This window comes from Mya arenaria, chromosome 6, assembly GCF_026914265.1.
Source record: "Mya arenaria isolate MELC-2E11 chromosome 6, ASM2691426v1".
Classification (NCBI taxonomy): Eukaryota; Metazoa; Mollusca; class Bivalvia; order Myida; family Myidae; genus Mya; species Mya arenaria.
The window spans coordinates 76,215,425-76,237,975 of record NC_069127.1 but is presented as its reverse complement, the minus strand read 5'-3'; the positions used below and the strand labels follow the sequence as shown (position 1 = coordinate 76,237,975).

The 22,551-nt window shown below is 35.0% G+C and overlaps 1 protein-coding gene across 6 annotated transcripts; it reads left to right on the top strand.

Moving 5' to 3' along the window:
- Positions 1-262: 262 nt before the first annotated feature.
- On the top strand, positions 263-19,559 carry LOC128239273 (uncharacterized). Of its 6 annotated transcripts, none has more exons than XM_052955841.1 (14): positions 263-307; positions 2,674-2,824; positions 6,723-6,785; positions 7,338-7,373; positions 7,566-7,649; positions 7,847-7,927; positions 8,184-8,267; positions 8,454-10,023; positions 10,144-10,267; positions 11,219-11,345; positions 12,930-13,048; positions 14,378-14,573; positions 15,670-15,775; positions 16,927-19,559. In XM_052955841.1, exons 2-14 carry the CDS (start codon positions 2,773-2,775, stop codon positions 17,201-17,203), a joined length of 2,919 nt encoding a protein of 972 aa, XP_052811801.1. In that variant the 5' UTR covers positions 263-307; positions 2,674-2,772; the 3' UTR covers positions 17,204-19,559. The 6 variants fall into 6 exon arrangements, with proteins under 6 accessions (XP_052811801.1, XP_052811802.1, XP_052811803.1 ...); XM_052955842.1 differs by having other exon boundaries at positions 7,844-7,927; positions 8,187-8,267; XM_052955843.1 differs by having other exon boundaries at positions 7,844-7,927; positions 8,457-10,023.
- The last annotated feature ends 2,992 nt before the right edge of the window (positions 19,560-22,551 follow it).

The following is a 22,551-nucleotide window of genomic DNA, read 5'->3' as shown; positions in this document are numbered from 1 at the left end:
ACTAGTCACATAAAGCTGTTTTCTTATAGGTAGAAATGAGCCGTATGTGACTTTTTAAAGTCACTTAAGAAAAAGTCTCATAAGTTGGCGGAACCTTTTTGTCCATTGTCCGACTGATGTCCATAGTGCTGTAATCACAGTTATGTCCCTTTTACCATGGTTGATTGTGTAACCAATCGGAACACCTCGACCATTACGGAGCTTGCCGGAGATTGCCGAGTTATTACGATTGTTAAAATGTGCATGCGCAGTTGTTGATTTCCGGCCATGTGCGTTGGATTATTTTATCACCAATAAACACACAAAGGTAAGTCCGTCTTCATTAGTACGTACTGTATATCAAAGTTAATCTGTCCAAATATGCGTGGCAATTCATAAGATAATCTGTCCAAGGATGAGTGGCAATTCATAAGAACAATTGTTCACGACTTTTGTGTTGATAAAGATAAATTGAAATATATTTTCGCGAATCATTGTTCGAGTGACAAAATGGAATTATTTAAAATATTGTTGATAATTGCTGTCGTTGTGCTTTTTCTGATATTATCCATACTTTTAACGATCGCTATTCTCGATTACACGAAACTGGGACATATTTTTACATAGTTGGCGCTAGAAAATATGGTACCAACATGTGCACAATATTTTTTACGAATTCACTTTCATTTCGAATGTTGTTGGCTGAAATACTTTTGGATTCAATTGTAAGTTCATTGATAATAACAGAATCGGATAGTAATCTTATAACTGCTGTTAAAGTGTATTCACTCGAAGATGCAGAAAAATTGGCGAACATATGTTATTGCAAAAACATAAAGTTTAATTTGTGCTTTGACTGGTGGTAAATGTGACGCTGTATACAGTTAATGCTTGGTAAGTGTTGAACATGATGCTCCTATTTTATTTATGTTAAACTTCTTTTGAATCAGGCATACTTTGGGCGAGTCTTGTATGAAAAAAATTGAATACATGACTGCTAATGATGGACATGAAGTATGACAGGGTAATGCAATACACATCAAATGCAACCTGTTGAAGTATTACAGGGTTCGAATTTAGACTCACATACTGGCAAAATGCGAGCGACATTTGGAAATTGCGAGTGACTTTTAATACGGAAAAGGCCGAGTTTTATCTCGAATCTTTCCGGGATGCTCCGAGGCGTGCATAATACAAAGTTGATATGAATGACGCAATCAACTAGCTCAATCATTGGCTAAATTTAGCGCTTTCGCCCACTTTATGTAAACCCCATCATCCTTTGAATATATTTCCGCCCAACTGTCAAAATGAATAGACTTCGTTGATCGATATATTTCATGGTCCAAAGTATCCACGCTACATTTACTGTTGCTTTTTTGTTTTAAATTTAATATTTTATTGTTTTTAATACTCGAATGGGTATTAAATTACCCGATGGCGAGGGTAAATATACAAAGTGAACAATGTCAAATTATTGGACAGCTTTGTTATCAAAAAGCTGCCAGCATCAGATGAGTCTTTCCATACCCCCCCCCCCCCCAAATAGAATAAGCCATCAACCATCAACAAGTTCTAATAGTCGAGTCACTCAAGATTGATACTTTTTAATATTCATAATATGTCTTAGGTGTTAATTTCTACTCTAATTAGACAATATTATAAGGGAATAAAGCAAATAATAAAATTGCAAGTTGATTTTTCATTTTGCAAGTTGCCTCAAAATGCACTCGCAAAATTTTGCGAGTGGTCCTCAAAGTTAAATTCGAACCCTGTATTATAATCACTCCATTCAGCAACATAGTTTTAAGAAGTTGTTTTGAACACTGTCCCATAAATGTGGTCAAATAAAAGCTTAATCTCCGTAACAAAAGTCCCACTTTTTTACATTAAATTGTCATCCTGACATGTACAACCAAGCCTCAGACATTGTGGACGAAAGTCACATTGTCACGTGGACGAAAGTCACATTGTCACAGTCTTAAAAAAGCATCTATTAGACAAAGTTCATGTCTTAGAAAAATAGTCACTTTGACATGGACAACTTAACCTATATTTTGGACAAAAGTCACATTCACACTGACTTGCCAGTTTTAAGTGACTAAGTTCACAACAGCCACATTGTCACGGACAATCAAGCCTCAGATAATTTGGACAAAAGTCACACTCACATGGACATGTTATTTTGTCATGAAAGGGCATAGTTAACAAATTGAAATAAAACAGTCACTTAAACACCAACAACAAAGTCTCAATTTTTTTGGACGAAAGTCACATTCACACAGACATGTAAATTTGTCATGTATCAAAGGATAAATATTATACAGAGACTAACCAAGCCTCAGATATTGTGGACAAAAATCACATGGACTTGTAATTTTGTCATGAAAATATATTTTTTTACAAGTTTAAATACTTTCACACGGACAATCAAGCCTCAGAGACTTTGGATGAAAGTCACATTCACACAGACTTGTAATTTTGCCAATCACAATTTAAAAGGGTGCTTCAAAATGACTATTAATTAATCTTTTAAAAGTAATGTTGCACAATATCTTAAGGAAGATTCAATTATTTATTTTATTTTGTTGGAAAAATGATTGTTTCTTGTCAATCAAGAATTTTTTATGATCTCTTATTTTTGTAAAGTGGAAACTGCGTGGTCCCCTTGTACAATATCCTTTTTTATTTCAGATTTAATAATGGATGATCAGGCTACATGTATGTATTGGAGCACACTCCCCGGACTCCCAAAAAAAGTAAAATGGCCAGTCAAGTTAGTAGCATGGGAAGATGTCGAGGACAGCGACACAGTCACAGTTTACTGTAAATGTGACAATGCAAAGTAAGTACATGAGTAGTTCATAAGTAAGAAAATAAAGCGTTTTTTATTCTCCATTTTAGGAAATGTACCCCTACCATCAAAATGGGACAATTTGTGTCTCTTTTAAAGTGAAAATGCTTTGAATCCAACATCGATTTATCAATATATTGCAATATCAAGCTTAAATTTTAAAGGGGCTAGACACCAGATGGTCCAAAAATTAGCAAATACAGTATGTATTTCCTCAAAACAAGCCTAGAATTGTCAATGTGAGCTAGTAGGAGGCTGACTTTACATAATAAAAACAACTCGTTGCTGTCTCATCTATGTTTACACGTTTGAAAGTAGCACATAATGGTCTCCTGGTTTAAATCATATCTGTTTATGACTACAGATTGATATACCGACGCTATTTTCAAACTTACTTGGATATAGGGGTAAACAACTGCAGTAAATTTTTATTTGGAAAAATGCGCAAAAACTGCAAAAGATGCATGTGTCTTTATAGATGTGATATATCAGTAAATAAAATTCAATGCGTTGTACAAACGGTGTCAATTTTATGTAAGTTTTTGACAATTTTCTTTTTCTCTTGCAATCTGGTAACGTAATCATTGGCAAAGTTCAAATGTCAATCGCCACATAATTTTCTCAAAATGTGATGCACCCGCCAAGTAAATAATCCGTTTTGGCGTAACTAAAAATTAAAAAGCCCTATTTTATACTGACAATTTATGTAAAATCTGATCGTTTTGTTTCTTGTCATGATTTATATAGGTTTGTTTTTTGTATAAGAGCAATATTAGATCCCTATGTAAAAATGTGGAAGTACCAACCATATGAACTTTCTAAGGTACAAATACTGGGATATACCTGCAACCCTGGGGAGTTTATGAGAAGATGCCACTACAGACAAAAAACCTACTGTACTGAGTGTAGATGTGACTTCTAATAAATAAGTATAGACTTATGTGAATTCAGTCATTATATGATGAAGTCTATTCTTAGTTTTAGAGTCAAGCATTCACAGCTTTCGGCGTTTACAAACTTGGTGAACAGCAGCTTCAAGGAAAAGGGCATTTGTATGTTTGTGAAATGTTCCTGTTTAGCTTGAAAGTTTTTACCCTGTTACAGTTAAAAACACTGTTCTGTTGATAATGCAAAGGGAGGTAATTGCTGCATTGCGTTTCATGGCCACTGCGCTCAAGCTACATAAAAAGAATCTGTCCAGTAAAATAAATTGTTAAAATTTTTATATGACCAACCAAAGCAATGTGTTAGTTCGTATAAATGCATCATTAGATTCATGTGTTTACTAAATTTGTATTACACTATTAAACTTGAGCAAATTGCAATATTAAGTACACTTCAATGAATGACTAAGAGTGTACAATACACAACAAAATAATACAACTATGTAGAGTACTCTGCATCATGCAGCAGGCTCTGCATCACTGAATGCCAAACTGCTTGGCACTAAATGCACATATTTGATACTTTTCATATGACGTTCAGAAATGTTGCAGCCTTTTTCTGCATTGTTAATAATTAAATGTTAGTTTATGAGTTAGTACCGTAATTCACCTAAGAGTTCGGACACTCTAAATATTCTGACACTCATAATTATTTTCCAAAATAATTTATTTTGCGTACCTAATTTTCGGACACCCAAAGGACATCAATCGTAACTTTCACAGTTACCAAGTTTCACAGACGAAGATTATTGATTATTATCTTAACAATGCCTGGCTAGATTACCTAGCCGTATACACAAATGTGACAAGTTAATTAGTTACTACCCATCCTAAACGATTTATTGGCTGTTGAAAAGGAAGTGTGATATATTTATTGGAGGATTAAGACAAGGGATTGAGAAAACATAGACATAACATGTTTGTAAAACGATCTGCCAATAAATTTTCAAACTTGTACCACACATATAGACTGTATGAATCAATAATCGTAAAGTTATACATTAATCCTGCATAGCAGTGTACATGCTCTCCACGAGATCCTCGTGGGTATAACTGTAAGTTATGTGACGTCACACAGTGTGACTCTTTGATCTGAATTCGATATAATGTGTTTATTCAGTTCAATGCATGTATAAAATGGTCTTTTAATTAACTTGATGAAGGATTTACACTTATAGGTGTAATAAATAAGTTTATGACCATTGATTACTACGGGTAAATTAATAAGTGGTAAAATGCAAACATGAAGAAAAAAGGCAGGTTAAACAAACATGTAAATAAAATTGTAATTTTCTCTGTTTTCAGACAGCGAAAAAAATAATTAATTTAAGGTGTCCGAACTCTTAGGTGAATTACGGTATTTTAGTTTATGAGTTAGTGTTTTTTCTCATGTAAAACATGCAATAAAAGAAGCATTTTATGGTACAATATCATGAAAATTAAAAAGATGCAACTGTTCACTATAGACGCTACCTATTGTAGGTGTGCATATCAGGGCTTTTTCTGCCTATTTTGGGAAATTTTGCGTCGTGAAAATGCTGGAATTGGGAAATTTTACAGTTGAAAGAAAAGCTGTCTAGTCTCTTGCAGGAAAGGCGAGGGGATATTAAGTAATGGTAGGCGCGTCTGTGCTTGTGTACGTCCGTCCATCCCACATTCATTTCTTTGCATCTCCTCTTACATTTCTCATTCGATTTCTACCAAACTTTCACAGATTGATAGGACTATATAGTGACCCAGTGCATATTGTCAGGCTTTTGCAATTTGACCTTTTTTGAAAGAGTTATTGCCCTTTCTTAATTTTACGCATTTCTAATGTTCCTGAGAAACTACCCTTTCCATTGATTAGCTTTCGTTACAAAAAATGCCCCCATGAGGCGGGGGATATAGCTGTCTGTGACCGCTCTGGTTTCCATTTAAAAGACCCACAACGGCTGAAATATCAATCCTTGGGGTGTAACTATCTATTGCAATAAATCATGCAGGGCTTTTTCATCTTCTTTTCCAGGGGCCGAAATAAGGCTACTTCACAATTGGGGGAAAATGACATATTATCCCAATTTCCAGATATTTTTTTCCCAATTCACAGGTATTTTTTCCAAAAAGAAAGATCTTACTTCAAAAATTTACAATAAAAATTTATTCTATATGGGTAAATTATTCTGTTTATCTTATAAGTTAACATAAGAAAAATGCTGTATAATTTAAAAGTTGTTCGAGGACCATACAGTCATATACTATTATCAATTTTTTCCCTTGACGACTCAACTCTATGAAGATTAAAATTAATCTCTCTCCTTCCCTTGTCATTGTGTCATGTTAAAAAAGGAATGATTTCTCCCTCAATAAGATCTACATGTCTATTAATTGGTCCATACATTTTAAAAGTGTTTAAAAGGTGTCTTCAATCCTCATATGTTGATTTTCCCCATTAGAGACGTTTACGCATTTAAATTTCCCAAAATGCAGAATTTCACGCATTTAAATTTCCTTAAATTACTCTGAACATTGACTAATCATCAGGATTGTTTGGTTTAAAGCTGCATTCTCACAGATATACCATTTTTACAATTGTTGGTCTTGGAAAGAGCAAATTTTTGCATAAATATCTGCAAACCAATGATAAAAGTTTACTGACAAAAGATCAGATCGCCGATTTTCATATTTCCGTTTGAAAATTAATGTTTTATGGCTTAAACCATTACTTACGGTTTAAGAAATATACATAGAACATAAATTTTTTAGCTTGAATATGAAAATCTGCAATCTAATTTTTTTCAGCAGTCTTATATAACTGGTTTCCATGTATTTTCGCCAAAAAATTTTTTTTGTCAAAACGTTCAATCTGTGAGAGTGCAGCTTTAAGTTAATCCTTTTTAATTGGTCATTGGTGTATCACTGATGCATAGAAATATTAAGTAAATGTTAAAACATTTTATTTTCAGCTGCATTGAGGAAAAAACCCAATACTTTGAGTCAATTCCTTGAGGATATTGAGTGGGCAGACAGTAAGTTATTACTTAACCAGTCATCTTGGAGCCTATTATTAGTCATGAAGCTGTTATCTTTCCTAGAATGACCTTCAAAATTAATTTTTTGCAAAGAGGCCACTTGTAAATTGTAAATCAATGCAGTAAAAATGGATTACCTAAAATAATTACAATTGATCAATAATTTAAGTACGAAAAGTGTTGCAAATCACAAGGAGTGTTAAAACTTAGTTACTGACAGCTTGAACCTTTTATTAACAAATGTTGATATTAGCTCAAATATTGTCTTATCAAGTCAACAATTTTGAAAAGCGTTAGAAGCATGATTCAGCAAAGGTTGTAAATGGTTAATTGATACTATCATGTGATGCTACCTATGTATTCCATAAAGGTTAGCATATCCCTAAGCTTATGTGACAAGAGTGGTTAAGGTTTCAGTTTTCTCATTGTTTCTTTACTGTCCCAGGGTGGGTTTACTTCCTATTTCAACCAGAATATTTTTTTATACTTTTATTGTATTTAATTCATCAGTATCAAAGATCAAAATAATTATAAAATAAGTGTTTTCAGATGCATTACCAGGAAAACTCAATTTTGAATCAAAACGTGAGTGAGTTTCTTTAAGTATTCGATCAGGGTAAAGGATGTTATGGTGCACATAAATTGCTTATTTACATATGTTCATAGGTTAGATTTGACTTAAATTATATGTATTGATGTTGTGTTTTTTTTCAGCAGACATATATTTATAGGTTAGATTTGACTAAAATTATGCGTATTTATGTTTGTGTTTTTCAGCAGACATAAAGCTGTCAGAGAGTGACAGTGCCATGAAAACCAGTGAGGTTCCCCCAGCCAGCTCAATTTTGGCCCAAAACATGAGTGAGTTCCTTTAAGTATTTGACCAGGGGAAGAGATGTTTTGGTGCACATTAATTGCTTATTAACATATATTTATAGGTTAGATTTGACTAAAATTATGTGTATTGATGTTGTGTTTTTCAGCAGACATATATAACATATATTTATTGGTCAGATTTGACTAAAATTATGTGTATTTATGTTGTTGTTTTTCAGTAGACATAAAGCTGCCAGAGAGTGACAGTGCCATGGAAACCAGTGAGGTTCCCCCAGCCAGCTCAGTTTTGGCCCAAAACATGAGTGAGTTCCTTTAAGTATTTGACCAGGGATAAGGATGTTTTGGTGTACATTAATTGCTTATTGACATATATATTTATAGGTTAGATTTGACTAAAATTATGTGTATTGATTGTGTTTTTTCAGCAGACATATATAACATGTATTTATAGGTTAGATTTGACTAAAATTATGTGTATTGATGTTTTGTTTTTTCAGCAGTCATATATTTATAGGTTAGATTTGACTAAAATTATGTTTTTATGTTGTTGTTTTTCAGCAGACATAAAGCTGCCAGAGAGTGACAGTGCCATGGAAACCAGTGATGTTCCTCCAGCCAGCTCAATTTTGGCCCAAAACATGAGTGAGTTTCTTTAAGTATTTGATCAGGGTAAAGGATGTTATGGTGTACATTAATTGCTTATTTACGTATGTTCATAGGTTAGATTTGACTTAAATTATATGTATTGATGTTGTGTTTTTTCAGCAGACATATATTTATAGTTTAGATTTGACTAAAATTATGTGTATTTATGTTTGTGTTTTTCAGCAGACATAATGCTGCCAGATAAAGACAGTGCCATGAAAACCAGTGATGTTCCTCCAGCCAGCGCATATCCCATCCCTTTGCAAGGATCATCGGAGGCTGATGACAACATTGATGTTGGACATATTCTATCTTCAGATGTAGAGCAGCTCTCCTCATGTGAGCAAGATTTGCTTCATCACCTGGAGACATTTAGGGAACAATTTCCATTCGTTGACTCGCCTGCAGTTTCTGAGAGTGAGGATGAAAGTGAAATTGAGATAAACATAGGCAAGTTTCTTCAATCTGAATCGGAAGATAGTGAATCAGATCCCGAATGTGAATCTGATCCTGCTGAAGAAATCACATCAAAGGGAGGAAGGTTTAAAGAGAATGAAATAATCCGAGATATTGAGTATCCGAATATTTTCATGAGAAAACATCTGAAACGAGCTCATTCCTCAAGTGGTCAAGCATATAAGAAGAAACATGACAGAGTCTATGATAACTTTCATTACTGTTTCTTCTGTAAGAAAATGAATGGACACATTCCTGTTCACATGAAAACTCATAGAAACATCAAAGAGGTTGCCGATGAATTAAGAAAAGAAAAGCCAGATTTCACTCGATTAAGAAAAATGGGTGATGACCTACACAATCGAGAAGTCGTCGAAAGCAAAGAAGGAGAGCTTGTAGTATCGAGGAGATCGAGTAAGGATCTGCTCGATGTAAGCAAGTATGGACCATGTATAAACTGTTTTGAATGGGTGCAGTTGTCAGGTTTGAAAAAACATTATAAAAAGTGTGTCAAAGGGAAAACAAATGGACTAGGGAAGAAAGATCTTGTGTTGAAAGCTCAAATTTTAGCTGGTCACATTAAAGGAAACCTATCTAAAATGATGAAAGAGGAAGTATTCCGCATAATGAAAACTGACGATGTGACCAAAACTGCCCAGTCTGATATGTTGATTCTATTGCTGGGAGAGAGTTGGCTTCGGAGGAGCTTTGACAATGTTGAAAAGCGTAAATATTATACAAGTGGACGTATGAGGCTCTGTGCCAGACTGCTTAATGCCCTAAACGCAGATGAGCAAAATGAATCTCCATCTTGTAGTAGGACAAAGACAATGTGGGATTTTTTAGTCCCATCATATTTTGATAACTTTGTAAGGGCATCACTGTCAGTAAGCATGCCTAACATGGATGATCTTGATGATCTGAAGGCCCCATCCAATGCAATAAAGCTGAAGTATGATATCAGGAGACTAGTAAATGCAAAGTATGCTTGTCTTCTGAAAGGAAATGACACTGATATCGCTGATCTGAAAAGCTGCAAAAGGTTCCTAACCTTGATGGAAATAGAATGGGCTGAACGTGTAACCAAGATTGCAAGAACTGTACTGCAAGCAAGGCAATTGACAGAGAAGAAAGATATCCCAGCTCCTGGTGATGTTGAGATGTTGACTAAACATCTTGCCTCAGAACTCCAGACAACAGAAATGAATACTGCAAACTTCCACAGGCTGGTACAACTGTGCCAAACTCGGCTTCTGCTGTTTAACAAGCGGCGTTCTGGAGAACTAGAAGTCTTGGAGTAAGTTCAAAAAGATATTTATACTGACTCTAAGAAAAAAAAAAAAAATCTTTATTCAAAACATTATGTCGTGATCTTTGATTTTGATCTTTTGCATTTTGTCTTGTCTGTCTGTTTTAGCCTCCAAAGTTTTGTGACCAGAAGCAGCAATCTAAGTGATTTGGATGCATCCATCGCTGAAGACTTGACAGCAGTTGAAAAGCATCTTCTTGATAGTCAAGGTCTGATGATGATTAGAGGAAAGGTGCGTTCTTGTTTAATTATTGACACACATGTTACACCATGAAATGCACATTAGCTGTAAACATGAACTAGGGTTGTTTTGGCCCCTTTTAAACTTAACTTAACATAAACTTGTATCTCGAAAAGTTTGAGGCTACCTATCTGCGTATGGTGTATGCATGATCATGTTACAATGCCACATTTTGAAAAATGTAGGCCAAAAAATATCTAGTGTAAGACTATGACATACTATTTTTCGACAGGGTTCTGTTGGAATAACTCCTTGAAAATGTTGAGTTTTGAGTCAATAAAATTCCCAGATTTTAAGATTTATTTCTTAGGTTGGAGAAAAACATATTTAAGATTGTCATCATTGGTAGCAAAGATAGTAATAACTTGCGTTTGAGTGCCATATTTTTAAACGTTTTATTGAGTCTAGCTTTTTTCCATAAAAAAATAACATCCACCAATCCACCCTCCTACCCTTTTTTCAAAATCTGGTTGAGAATGTTTTTTCTTACAGAAAGGGGACAGAATGAAACAAAATTACTTAAATGTGCAATATTCAAGCATAATTTAACTTTCAGAAAGCTAGAACATGAGAAAAACATTTATTATTGTAGTTTTCTATTGCATCAAGGTAACTAGGAGTCTGACAGACTCAATGGCTCAAAAAAACTAGGGAGTCCTGTCCAAAATTTAGGATTTAGAAGTAGCTTTCTTTTTTCTCCAGTATTTAAAAGAAGTATTGTGGGGTATTAATCATGTTAACTGGTAGCTCTAGTTGAAAAAATACTTTCATGATGTCCTTTTTATGCAAGCAATATATCTCTATTTCAAGTTTTTGTGGTGACTGAGGGTATTGTTGATATAGTATGATTACAGATGGTAAACCTATGTCAAACTGAGTAAAGGGAAAATTGTAGTGCCTTTATTTTTATTTTTTTTATCTTATTAACATATGAACTTGCAGCGTGGTAAGCCAGTCCCAGTGATTATTCCAAAGGATGCAGACAAACCTCTGGCCTTCATTGCTAATTTAGAAGCTAGATTGGCTGCAGGGGTGCAGAGCAGCAACAAGTACCTGTTTGCTAATAAAGGTTTGTAGTAATGGACTATTATTTTTGACAGATTTGATGTGTACCCATGTATTTTCACAATTATAACTTGTGACGAGGAAGAAACCTTAACATATATATGTAAGATTGTCAACTAAAACTTAATTGAATCTGCCGCTTCTTAACAAAATATTACCAAAATGAATGGGGGTATTGAACTGTAAATCATTATTTAGATAACCAAATATGTTTCTCCAGTCCGCTGCAATTAATGGCCAAAGAATTGACTATGGCAATCTAGCTAGTTATTGAAAAAAGAAAGATTGGATAAGGAGTTGCTGTTTACTATCTTCTTTTAATGAAATTAAAGGTGATTAACAGGCTGTCATACTTGTCCTTTTTTAGCCCGACTATTTGAAGTATAAGGAGAGCTATAGTACTCGCCCTGGCGTCAGCTTTACACCTTGGTTAGGGTTTTGCATGCAAGTACCAATTACATTATATCTCAGCAACTGCTTGATGTATTGCATTTGAACTAACTATAAGGCTTCCTAACCATCACACCAATTGAATTAAGCAAGTAAGATAACTCTACAATGCATTTTATGCAAATTATGGCCCATTTCAAATTTCTGGTTCAAGTTTTGAGTGCAACTACTTAAAAATGCATATCCCAAAGACCACTTTTATTATAATGACCCCTTCGAAGGAGAATGAAAATAGATATTGCTTTGCACATGTCTGTCGGTAGACCAAAGCTTGTCCAAGTGATAACTCAACAATTCCTGGATTTATGGTCATCAAACTTGACATGAAGGTTGGGCCTGACAAGTAGATGACCCCTATTGATTTTTGGGGTCATCGGGTTAAAGGTCAATATCACAGTGACCTTGAACGAAAGAAGCTTGTTTGTGTGATAATTTGTCAATGCCTGCATCCATGGCCCTTTAACTTTTAGGTTTTTGGTGAACAGGATGTATTTTTAGGTCATAGTCAGAGGTCATGGCCATAACACACTCAATCCTCACACTTTGAATGGGCATAATCTTAAAACTGCCTCAAAGGCATCTCATGTCAGTGACAAATCAGCTGTCATTTTGGTCCATGCATATTTCATTCAATTGTCCATATAATCCTGACAACATGGCGCTCATGGGGGGGGGGGGGCAAACATCTCTGGTTTCATTTTAACTTTATACAATGATTCTCAATCATTACACCAACAGAAATGATCAAGTAAGATAAATCTTTATTGCATTTAATTCAATTAATGGACCTTTATATTTCGTTTAGAAATTCTGGTTAAACTTAAGCGTGAAACTAAATTAAAATCCATATCTCTGTAACCACTTGATTTATTGAATTGAAACTTCATACAAGGCTTCTTAACCAACTTATCAAGTAAGATAAGACTACCATGCATTTAATGCATGTTATGGCTCTTCTTTTACTTAGAAATTATATTCATGACTTTTTTCTTTGATTGTTTTTTTCAGGCACATATAACATCATTAATGCATTCATTTTTAGGACAAAGTTGTGTATAGACGAGCCCACTGTCCAACAACAGATCATGTTAGTAGTTGCATTTGTGTAATGGTCCTTTTCTTTCCTTTTGCCTTTCAGCACATCAGTATGTACGAGCATACGACAGTCTGAAAAGTGTGTGTGAAGAACTTGCATTGAAGGCTCCAAGCAGAATAACAAGTGTGTCAATGAGGAAGTATATGGCAACTCTTACACAGGTAGAATATCTATAATCCGTTGTCCTTAGCCTCATGTCTTTCAATTATTAATTTCAAAGTACAAATTTTAATTCATTGACTTAAACCAATTTTTGAATAATTGCAGTTGAATACATGATAGTAATAACTTTATTTGAATTGCACATGTTCAGCTCATTGTTTGCTCATCAACTGGATATTATACCAGTATTGTAATTTACTATGAACTCGAAACAGGTGATATAGTTTTAAAGCAGACAATACTAGTACAAAATGTAATCTTCTTTTAACTATTCATAATCAATATTACTATTTTAGTTCATGGGTCATCGTATTATACCCCCGACAAAGTTTGAAGGGGGTATATTGGAGTCACCCTGTGGTCGGCCGGTCGGTCGGTTTGTCGGTGTCTGTTTCAATTTACCTTGTCCGAACATAACTTAAAAACTACTGGTTGGAATTGGATTAAACTTCATACAATGATAGAACATAATGAGAGGAAGTGAAGCATAATGAGAAGAAGGGCAGTGTACAATAACCATAACTATATTCTTGCTTATTACTGAGTTATTGCCCTTAGTCACTTTTTTTTGTCCGGAGTATAACTTGAAAAGCACTGGATGGAATTCATTGAAACTTCATACAATAGTAAAGCACAATGAGAGGAAGTGCAGTGTTCAAGAACCATAACTCTACTTTAGCTTATTACTGAGTTATTGCCCTTAATTTGTTGTTTTTGCTGTCAATTTTTTTCCAGACATTAACTTGCAAACTACTAGATTGAATTTATTAAAACTTCATACAATGGTAAAGCACAATGAGAGGAAGTGCAGTGTACAGGAAGCATAACTCTATTTCAGCTTATTACAGAGTCACTGCCCTTTGTTACCTTTTTCTTGTCCAGAGCATAACTTGAAAACTATTGGATGGAATTTAATTAATCTTCATACAGTGATAGATCATAATGAGAGGAAGTGCAGTGTACAGGAACTGCAATTCTATTTCAGCCAATTACAGACTTATTGCCCTTTGTTACTTTTTTCTTGTCCAGAGCATAACTTGAAAACTACTGGAAGGAATGTAATAAAACTTAATACAATGGTACAGCACAATGAGGAGGAGTTCAGTGTACATGAATCACTACACTATTTTAGCAAATTACAGAATTATTGCCTTTTTCTGTGTTTTTTTTTGTCAAACTTTTGTCCGGACAATAACTTGAAAACTACTAGATGGAATAGCATAAAACTTCATACAATGATAAATCATGAGAGGCGGCGTTCGGGGGTATTAATCACCTTCAGTGATAGCTCTAGTTTTAACTATTCTTAATAAATATTACTATTTCAGCTCATGGGTCTAGACAAGTACCAACTGGACTGGGTCTGCAAGCATTTGGGACACACCAAATCTGTTCACAAAACAGCTTATCAGCAAATGTCAGGAATGGTAGAAAGGGTCTACATATCAAAATTGCTGTTAATTCAAGATCTGAATTTAACCAGAAAGTTCCAAGGCCAAAACTTAGAAGAAATTGATGTAGCTGGTGAGCTGCTGTTTTTGTTTATAACTTACTTATTTCACCTGAGCATGTGATGCTAAAGGTTAGCATAGATCTGTGAAAGTCCTTGAATATTGAAGAAATTAAATAAGCTGTTAATATTTAAAAGGTATGGTCAGAAATATTAAATTATATCTATAAAATGTAGGTGTAGAATTTGACATTGCGGAGTTAATTCCAGAAGGTAAAACACTGTAACACACCAGCAATTCCTTCATTGTCATTTGTATCAAAGCAAGTATCTTAATGTCAAAAAAGCTTAAATTTAACATATTTCTCAAAATGATAATGAAAATTGTCTCAATTTTGTATACAAAGTTTGTTTTCTCATAATTATACATTTTTATGCCCCCTTTTGAAAAAAGTGGGGTATATTGTTTTGCACATGTCGGTCGGTCGGTCGGTCGGTCTGTCTGTCTGTCGGTCGGTCGGAATACCAAATGGTTTCCGATCAATAACTTGAGAACGCTTTGACCGAGGGACCTCATACTTGGTATGTGTATTGGTCATCACCAGCAGATGAACCCTATTGATTTTGAGGTCAGTGGGTCAAAGGTCAAGGTCAGTGTGACCTTTACATGAAAAACGGTTTCCGATCAATAACTTGAGAACGCTTTGACCCAGGAACCTCATACTTGGTAGGTGTATTGGTCATGACCAGCAGATGAACCCTATTGATTTTGAGGTCAGTGGGTCAAAGGTCAAGGTCAGTGTGACCTTAACATGAAAAACGGTTTCCGATCAATAACTTGAGAACGCTTTGACCCAGGGACCTCATACTAGGTAGGCTTATTGGTCATGACCAGCAGATGAACCCTATTGATTTTGAGGTCAGTGGGTCAAAGGTCAAGGTCAGTGTGACTGTAAGCTGAAAAAAGGTTTTCTGATTGTCCATATTTTATTTAAGTGTCCAAATCCTACTAACAATTTGGCTCCCAAGGGGGCATAAATGTTTCACTAACATCTCTTGTTTTATATGTTATTTGCTTTGACAGATATGCCAATGTGAAGGCATTCATATATACAACTAGGAAAAACTCTGAATCAGTTATCAATATTTATAATGTGTTTGTCATTTTAGATCTACTGACTGAACATCAGGGATGGACCCCCAACATGTCCAATACTGCTGCAGAAGCAACAGAACTGCCGACTGAGTACAACAGCGGCAGTGATATTGAAGTTTGGTAAACTGAATACTCTTGATACTATCAACTTTGATAAGGAATTGCATAGGACAAAACAATTAGCCTAACTTCCACTGATCAATCCTTAGCAAGAATTAGAGCTATATACTACTCTACTTAGTGTGGGTGTCACCAGATTTTTATATTTATGAAAATCATGTTAATGTATAAAAAATAATCACAATTTTCAGTAATAATATACACAGGTGTATCACAGTAAAGCTAGAATATGAACTACACGGCTGTGAAAAAACATTTTCAATAAGATAAAATTTTGCCTACATATACCAAAAGACAACCATACATATACATACATATTTATATAGTTTAAACTTTGATATTATTGGGACTTCTTATAAACAAAAATTTGGAGACTTTTGATGGACAGTTTTGTGGGACTTCAAACTAACCAAACTTAGGAGACTTCTTTATGGATAAGTTTACGGGGCTTCAGATGGACTTACATCGGGTGACTTTTGATGGACAGTTTTGTGGGACTTCAAACTAACCAAACTTAGGAGACTTCTTTATGGATAAGTTTACGGGGCTTCAGATGGACTTACATCGGGTGACTTTTGATGGACAGTTTTGAGGGACTTCAAACTAACCAAACTTAGGAGACTTTGTTTTGGAAAAGTTTACGGGGCTTCAGATGGACTTACATCGGGTGACTTTTGATGGACAGTTTTGAGGGACTTCAAACTGACCAAACTTAGGAGACTTCTTTATGGATAAGTTTACGGGGCTTCAGATGTAAGGGGCTTCAGATGGACTTACATCGGGTGACTTTTGATGGACAGTTTTGAGGGACTTCAAACTAACCAAACTTAGGAGACTTTGTTTTGGAGAAGTTTACGGGGCTTCAGATGGACTTACATCGGGTGACTTTTGATGGACAGTTTTGAGGGACTTCAAACAGAGACTGTTTTATATTTGTTAAAACAGCTTTGGATGGACGTAAGATTTGGGAGACTTGTTTTGGACAGCTGTGCTGAATTTTGTGTATTATAATCGCTTGTAAGTTATTAAATCACATCAAATTATGATATTATCTTTGATCTTAAGTAGGCTCTCTCAAGTATTATACAATTGGCTGCTGCTATCATATATCATGAGTGTAGCAATTACAAATTTAGACTTGTATATTTAAGGGAGAAGGAAGAATCATCTGGAGAAGACAGTGATGCTGTATGTCAACCTAAGAGAAAAAAGGCTGCACAGAGTACAAGACAGAAATGGAGTGAAAAGGAAGTTGAAGAACTCAAGAAGTTCTTTAAAACTTATTTGGATGTAGGAATTACCCCTAGACAGGATGCCATTAAAAAGGCTCTGGAAAAAAGTAAAAAGGAAAATGGAGCTCTTTGGAGGAGAAAAAGCCATTTGATTATCAAAAAGATCAGCAACATGAACAAAAACAAACGAAAGTGATTGTAACAACCCAACATTTTTTATCAATCATGAGTGCTAAATGAATATGTACATGAATGAAAAGATGCTTAAGTTGTGTTTTGGAAAAATAGAAACATATATTTAAATAAACCCTGACTATTACTCTAAAAACCTTTTGAAGATATTCACATGATACTTGGCCCAGAACAGCAGAGACAACACACCTGTATCATGAGGGTAATAATTGTAGCATTTATGATTTTATTCACTTGTGCCCCTTATTGACTGCTAAAACATCAACAGACAAGTGTTTATGTTCGTTCTTTGGTACTCTTGTTTAAGACTTGCCTTTGATGTCAAAACAAACAAGATGCAGTTTTTTGTAATATTTGAATATTGCATATTTTGAAGAAAAAGTCAATCCAATATAAATTAATTGGTGTTGCAATTGTAATGAGATCCAAAAGTACTAAATGCTTAAATACATGCAGTGAATGTAGATGAAGTTGTCAGAAAATGCAATGAAAAATGATTGTGTGTTATTTACAGTTTAGCAAAAAAACATTGATCCTTTGTTGTTTTACAGAGAATATATGATTGGTGCTTGGATAAAGGAAGTTTATTTGGGAACATAAAAGCATATTGATTACTCTGACAGGTTATTGTTATGAATGATTCATTTGTTTTCACATGATTGAAGGTTTTAAGAGCATTTAGTATATCATGTGAGCTGTCAAACAACTTTGAGAACTGTCTTATGTCCAACATGTAACTAAGTTACTATACATAGGTCATAGCACATTGTCTTTTCAACTTTTTCTTTTCAAGTTTGAACTGTTGATAAGGCAAGCCTTAGTTTACTAGAAAGGGTGAACAGTCGTTAGCATCGTTTAAAATTTTGCTATTGATCTGACCTGAGTGATGCATGTTACAAAAGATGTATCTTTTTCTTGTGTTTATAATGTATGGCCTTTTTATAATTTTGGCTATTCCTAGACTCAACTGGACATCTTATCTTTGATATATAAAAATCTTGACCCACAGGATAATGTGTTTCCTCAGGTTTATTTTATTTGAAATGAGTATTGTGTGTTGGTTATAAACATTGTATTGTTAAACGAAAGTGATCAATCATTTAATTTTGCTTTGTTTCATGGATGCTTTTAGATCCTGGACTTCTTTTGGCAATGACTAGTTCCAGTATTCAATGGCTATTAATTTTGAAATAATGGCTGAATCTTTCTCATTTTGTCTTGTTGATTTTCCCCTCAAATCTTGTTATATTAATTTTGCTGCTGTTCAAAGTTGCTGTAGAGGCATACAATATCAGACTTTTTTAATAAGATACTTTTTCATGTTGTTGTGTTTCTTCTTCAAAGTTTTATTGTCTTGTGCTTCATGGTTCCTTTTCAATAATTGGTCAGATGTCAAATTTGCTTCATGTACAAGCTTGATGTAATTTGGTAAAAAAAAGGATTGAACTGTTTTTTAGCCCGACTATTTGAGTATAAGTATAAAAAGGGCTATACTACTCAGCCCAGTGTCGGCATTTGGTTAAAGTTTTAGGGCAAGTATTTTCACTTATAACCTCAATACCCTTTATTCAAGTCACTTCATACTTCACACAATTGTTCAGGACCATCACACAATTAGGTTACATAACTCCATATCATCCTAAATATAAATTATGGCCACTGATTTACTTAGAAACTTAGTTTTAGGGCACATTGTGTCAGGTTAAAGTTTTAGTGCAAGTTGGGATTTTCACGAATAATTCCTATACTGTTCATTCAATACTTAACATAGTTGTTCATGGCCATCACAAAATTATATTACATAACTCAATATTATCCTATATACAATTTATAGTCCTCCATCGACTTCAAAAGTTTGGTTCAAGTTTTAGGGCAATTTGGGGTTTTACAATACTGTTCATTTGATGAACTTTATACTTCACACAATTGTTTACAGTCATCACATAATTAGCTTACATAACTACATATAATCCTAAATACAAATTATGGCCCTTGATCAATTTTTTTTTACAGGTAAATATTACATCATTTATGCATCCATTTTTAAGACAAAGCGGCATAAAGTCGAGCACACTGTCATATGACAGCTCTTGTTTTTAGCTCTACTGGCCAGAAGAGCTTATGCGATGGTAATGTCTACGTAGTATGCGCATCCGTACGTCTGTAAACAATTGGTTGTGAACACGATACAGTCTTCAGTTTTGATTGTATCTTGATCAAACTTGTACAGTATCTAGATATCCATTAGAGCTTGGTTCCTTTCGAAAACCAGCCAGATCCGCCCATGCATGCCTAGATTATGGCCCTTGATAGTATAAAAAAAAAAATGCTATTGTGTAAACAATTGGTTGTGAACACGATACAGTCTTCATTTTTGATTGTATCTCGATGAAACTTGTACAGTATTTAGATATCCATTAGAGCTCGGTTCCTTTCGAAAACCAGCCAGATCTGCCCATGCATGCCTAGATTATGGCCCTTGATAGTATAAAAAAATGCTATTGTGTAAACACTAGCTTGTGAGCCTGATACAGTCTTCAGTTTTGATTGTATCTCAATGAAACTTGTACAGTATTTAGATATCCATTATAACTCAGTTCCATCTGAAAACCAGCCAGATCTGCCCATGTCTTGAAAGCATAAAAAATGCTATTATAAGCTCCATTTCTAGCCAAGTCTACATGAGCGAAGTCTATTTTTAGCCAAGTTTACATGTAAAGTCACAATTGCTTGTGAAGGTTTGTTTAAATTATGCCCCTGGGGTCATTACTGCCCCCCCCCCCACCCACACCCACACACGGAGATTGTCCCAATAGGGACCAGTGCGGCAAATGCAAACAACCTCGGCGATGTTGGCGGAGGCCCAGGAAATTTGTTGCCTATTACTCAAACGTACATGCTCTGGATTGAAAATGACCACAAGAGCCATGCCAGTAGAGCATAGGCCCTTTTGGGCCTCTTTTTTTGTGAATTATGGCTATCAAACGTCGGTTTATCTTCAAAATATTATTACAAATATAAGATTTTCACCTACCATGTTTCAGTATTTGAAATGGCACAATGGGTTTTGTTTTTTGTTTGTTAGCACATGTTTGTTTAAACATTTAATTCCAGTTACTTTGTTACTAAATAAACAATTTGTTATAGAACAGAACACTTGTGGGTTTTTTATTGAAATGCCTTTGTGTATTTCTTTGTGTAACCAAAGTCCTATTATTGAGAGCAAATTATGGATTGCTTGTACAATCTGACAGCTGTTACAAGTTTACTTGGACTCATTTTTTCTACTCTTTAGCCAAATGTATAAAACTGGTTATTATTTGGTTTGGTCAGTTATCCGAAATGTTCATTGATTGGTCAATATTGGCCAAATGTTTTTTGCTAACCAATTAAATCATTTAAAAGTGTAAACTAGCCCAAACATAACCTGAGGAGAAGTTATCCTAGTTTCATGCAAAAGGCTGCTGGTTTAGTAACAAGTACCTTACTAAATACTCTTCCTTTGTGAAATTTTAGTCCAAATCATCCGGGATGAGTTTGATGGTTACTTAAATTGCAGAAAAGACATTTATGTGGAACAGTCGTTTTTAGCTCGATTATAGAGCTATGCTAGTCACCCGAGCTTCGGCGTAACCACTTATGTTAAACTTTGCATACCACTTCAAATATTTTCAAAGTCCATTGACATCTGGCTTAGAAACACGTCACGCTTGTTAACCATCATGCCCCCAACCTGTACACAGGAGGAGGTAACTCTATCAAGCATTTTGACAAAATTATGCCCCTTTTTCTACTTAGAATTTACATTAAAGATTGCGTACCACCTCAAATATTTTCAAAGTCCATTGACATCTGGCTTTGAAACTTTGCATGCTTGTTCACCTTCATGCCTCTAACCTGTACACAGGAGAAGGTAACTCTATCGAGCATTTTGACAAAATTATGCCCCTATTTTACTAAGAATTTACGTTAAATATGGCGTACCACCTCAAATATGTTCGAAGTCCATTGACATCTGGCTTTGAAACTTTGCACGCTTGTTCAACATCATGCCCCCAAACTGTACACGGGAGAAGGTCACTGTATCAAGCATTTTGACATAATTATGCCCCTTTTTCGACTTAGAATTTACTTTAAAGTTTGCGTACCACCTCAAATATTTTCCAATTCAAATTATGTAAATATCTCAGCACATTATGTTTTGCATTGGAATCTAATCGAACAGTGATCCATGCATGTTTCGCCAAAACTTTTCAATCCATACACCAAAAAGCCGCGGAATAGTGCCGTCTCTGTCTCTGTGACAGCTCTTTATAATTGCCTGATTACAGTTTCCAGTGGTGCAGCACGAAAATTGATTGGTAAAAGTTCAACTATTATGTAAGATAAAGTCTGGATTTACTTTTAGTCTGACTTTGTGGTCTTGCTTAATGGAATTTAACTTGTCTCATAAATCACCAGATCTGGACAGAAGTCCCTAAAGGCCTAGTCCCTTTAATACTTATTCGTAAGAACACTTTTGAAAGCCACATAAACCAGAAGTCACATAGGGGTTAAAGGCACATAAGTCATAGCCACCAAAGTACTATTTTGTAGGTCCGTCCGTCCGTCGTCCGTCCGTCCGTCCGTAAACTTTTACTTTAAACGACATCTCCTCATAAACCGCTTAGCCAATTTCATCCAAACTTCACAGGAATGTTCCTTGGGTGGTCCCCTTTAAAAATTGTTCAAAGAATTGAATTCCATGCAGAACTCTGGTTGCCATGGCAACGGAAAGGAAAAACCATAAAAATCTTCTTCTCCAAAACCACAAGGCCTAGAGCCTTAATATTTGGTATATAGCATCATCTAGTGGTCCTCTACCAAAATTGTTAAAACTATCCCCCTGGGGTCAAAAATGGCCCCGCCCCAGGGGTCACTTGTTTTACATAGACTTATATAGGGAAAACTTTAAAAATCTTCTTCTCAAAAACCACAAGGCCTAGAACCTTGAAAATTGGTATGTGTCATCATGTAGTGGTCCTCTACAAAATTTGTTCAAATTATTCTCCTGGGGTCAAAAATGGCCCCGCCCCAGGGGTCACTAGTTTTATTACATAGTGTTATATAGTAAATCTTTAAAAATCTTCTTCTCCGAAACTGTAAGGCCCAGGGCTTAGATATTTGGTATACAGCATCATCTAGTGGACCTCTACCAGATTTGTTCAAATTATTGCCACAGGGTCAAAATTGACCCCGCCTAGGGGGTCCTTGTTTTTACGTAGTGTTATATAGTAAATCTTTAAAAATATTCTTCTCCAGAACCGTAAGGCCAGGAGCTTAGATATTTGGTATACAACATCATCTTGTGGA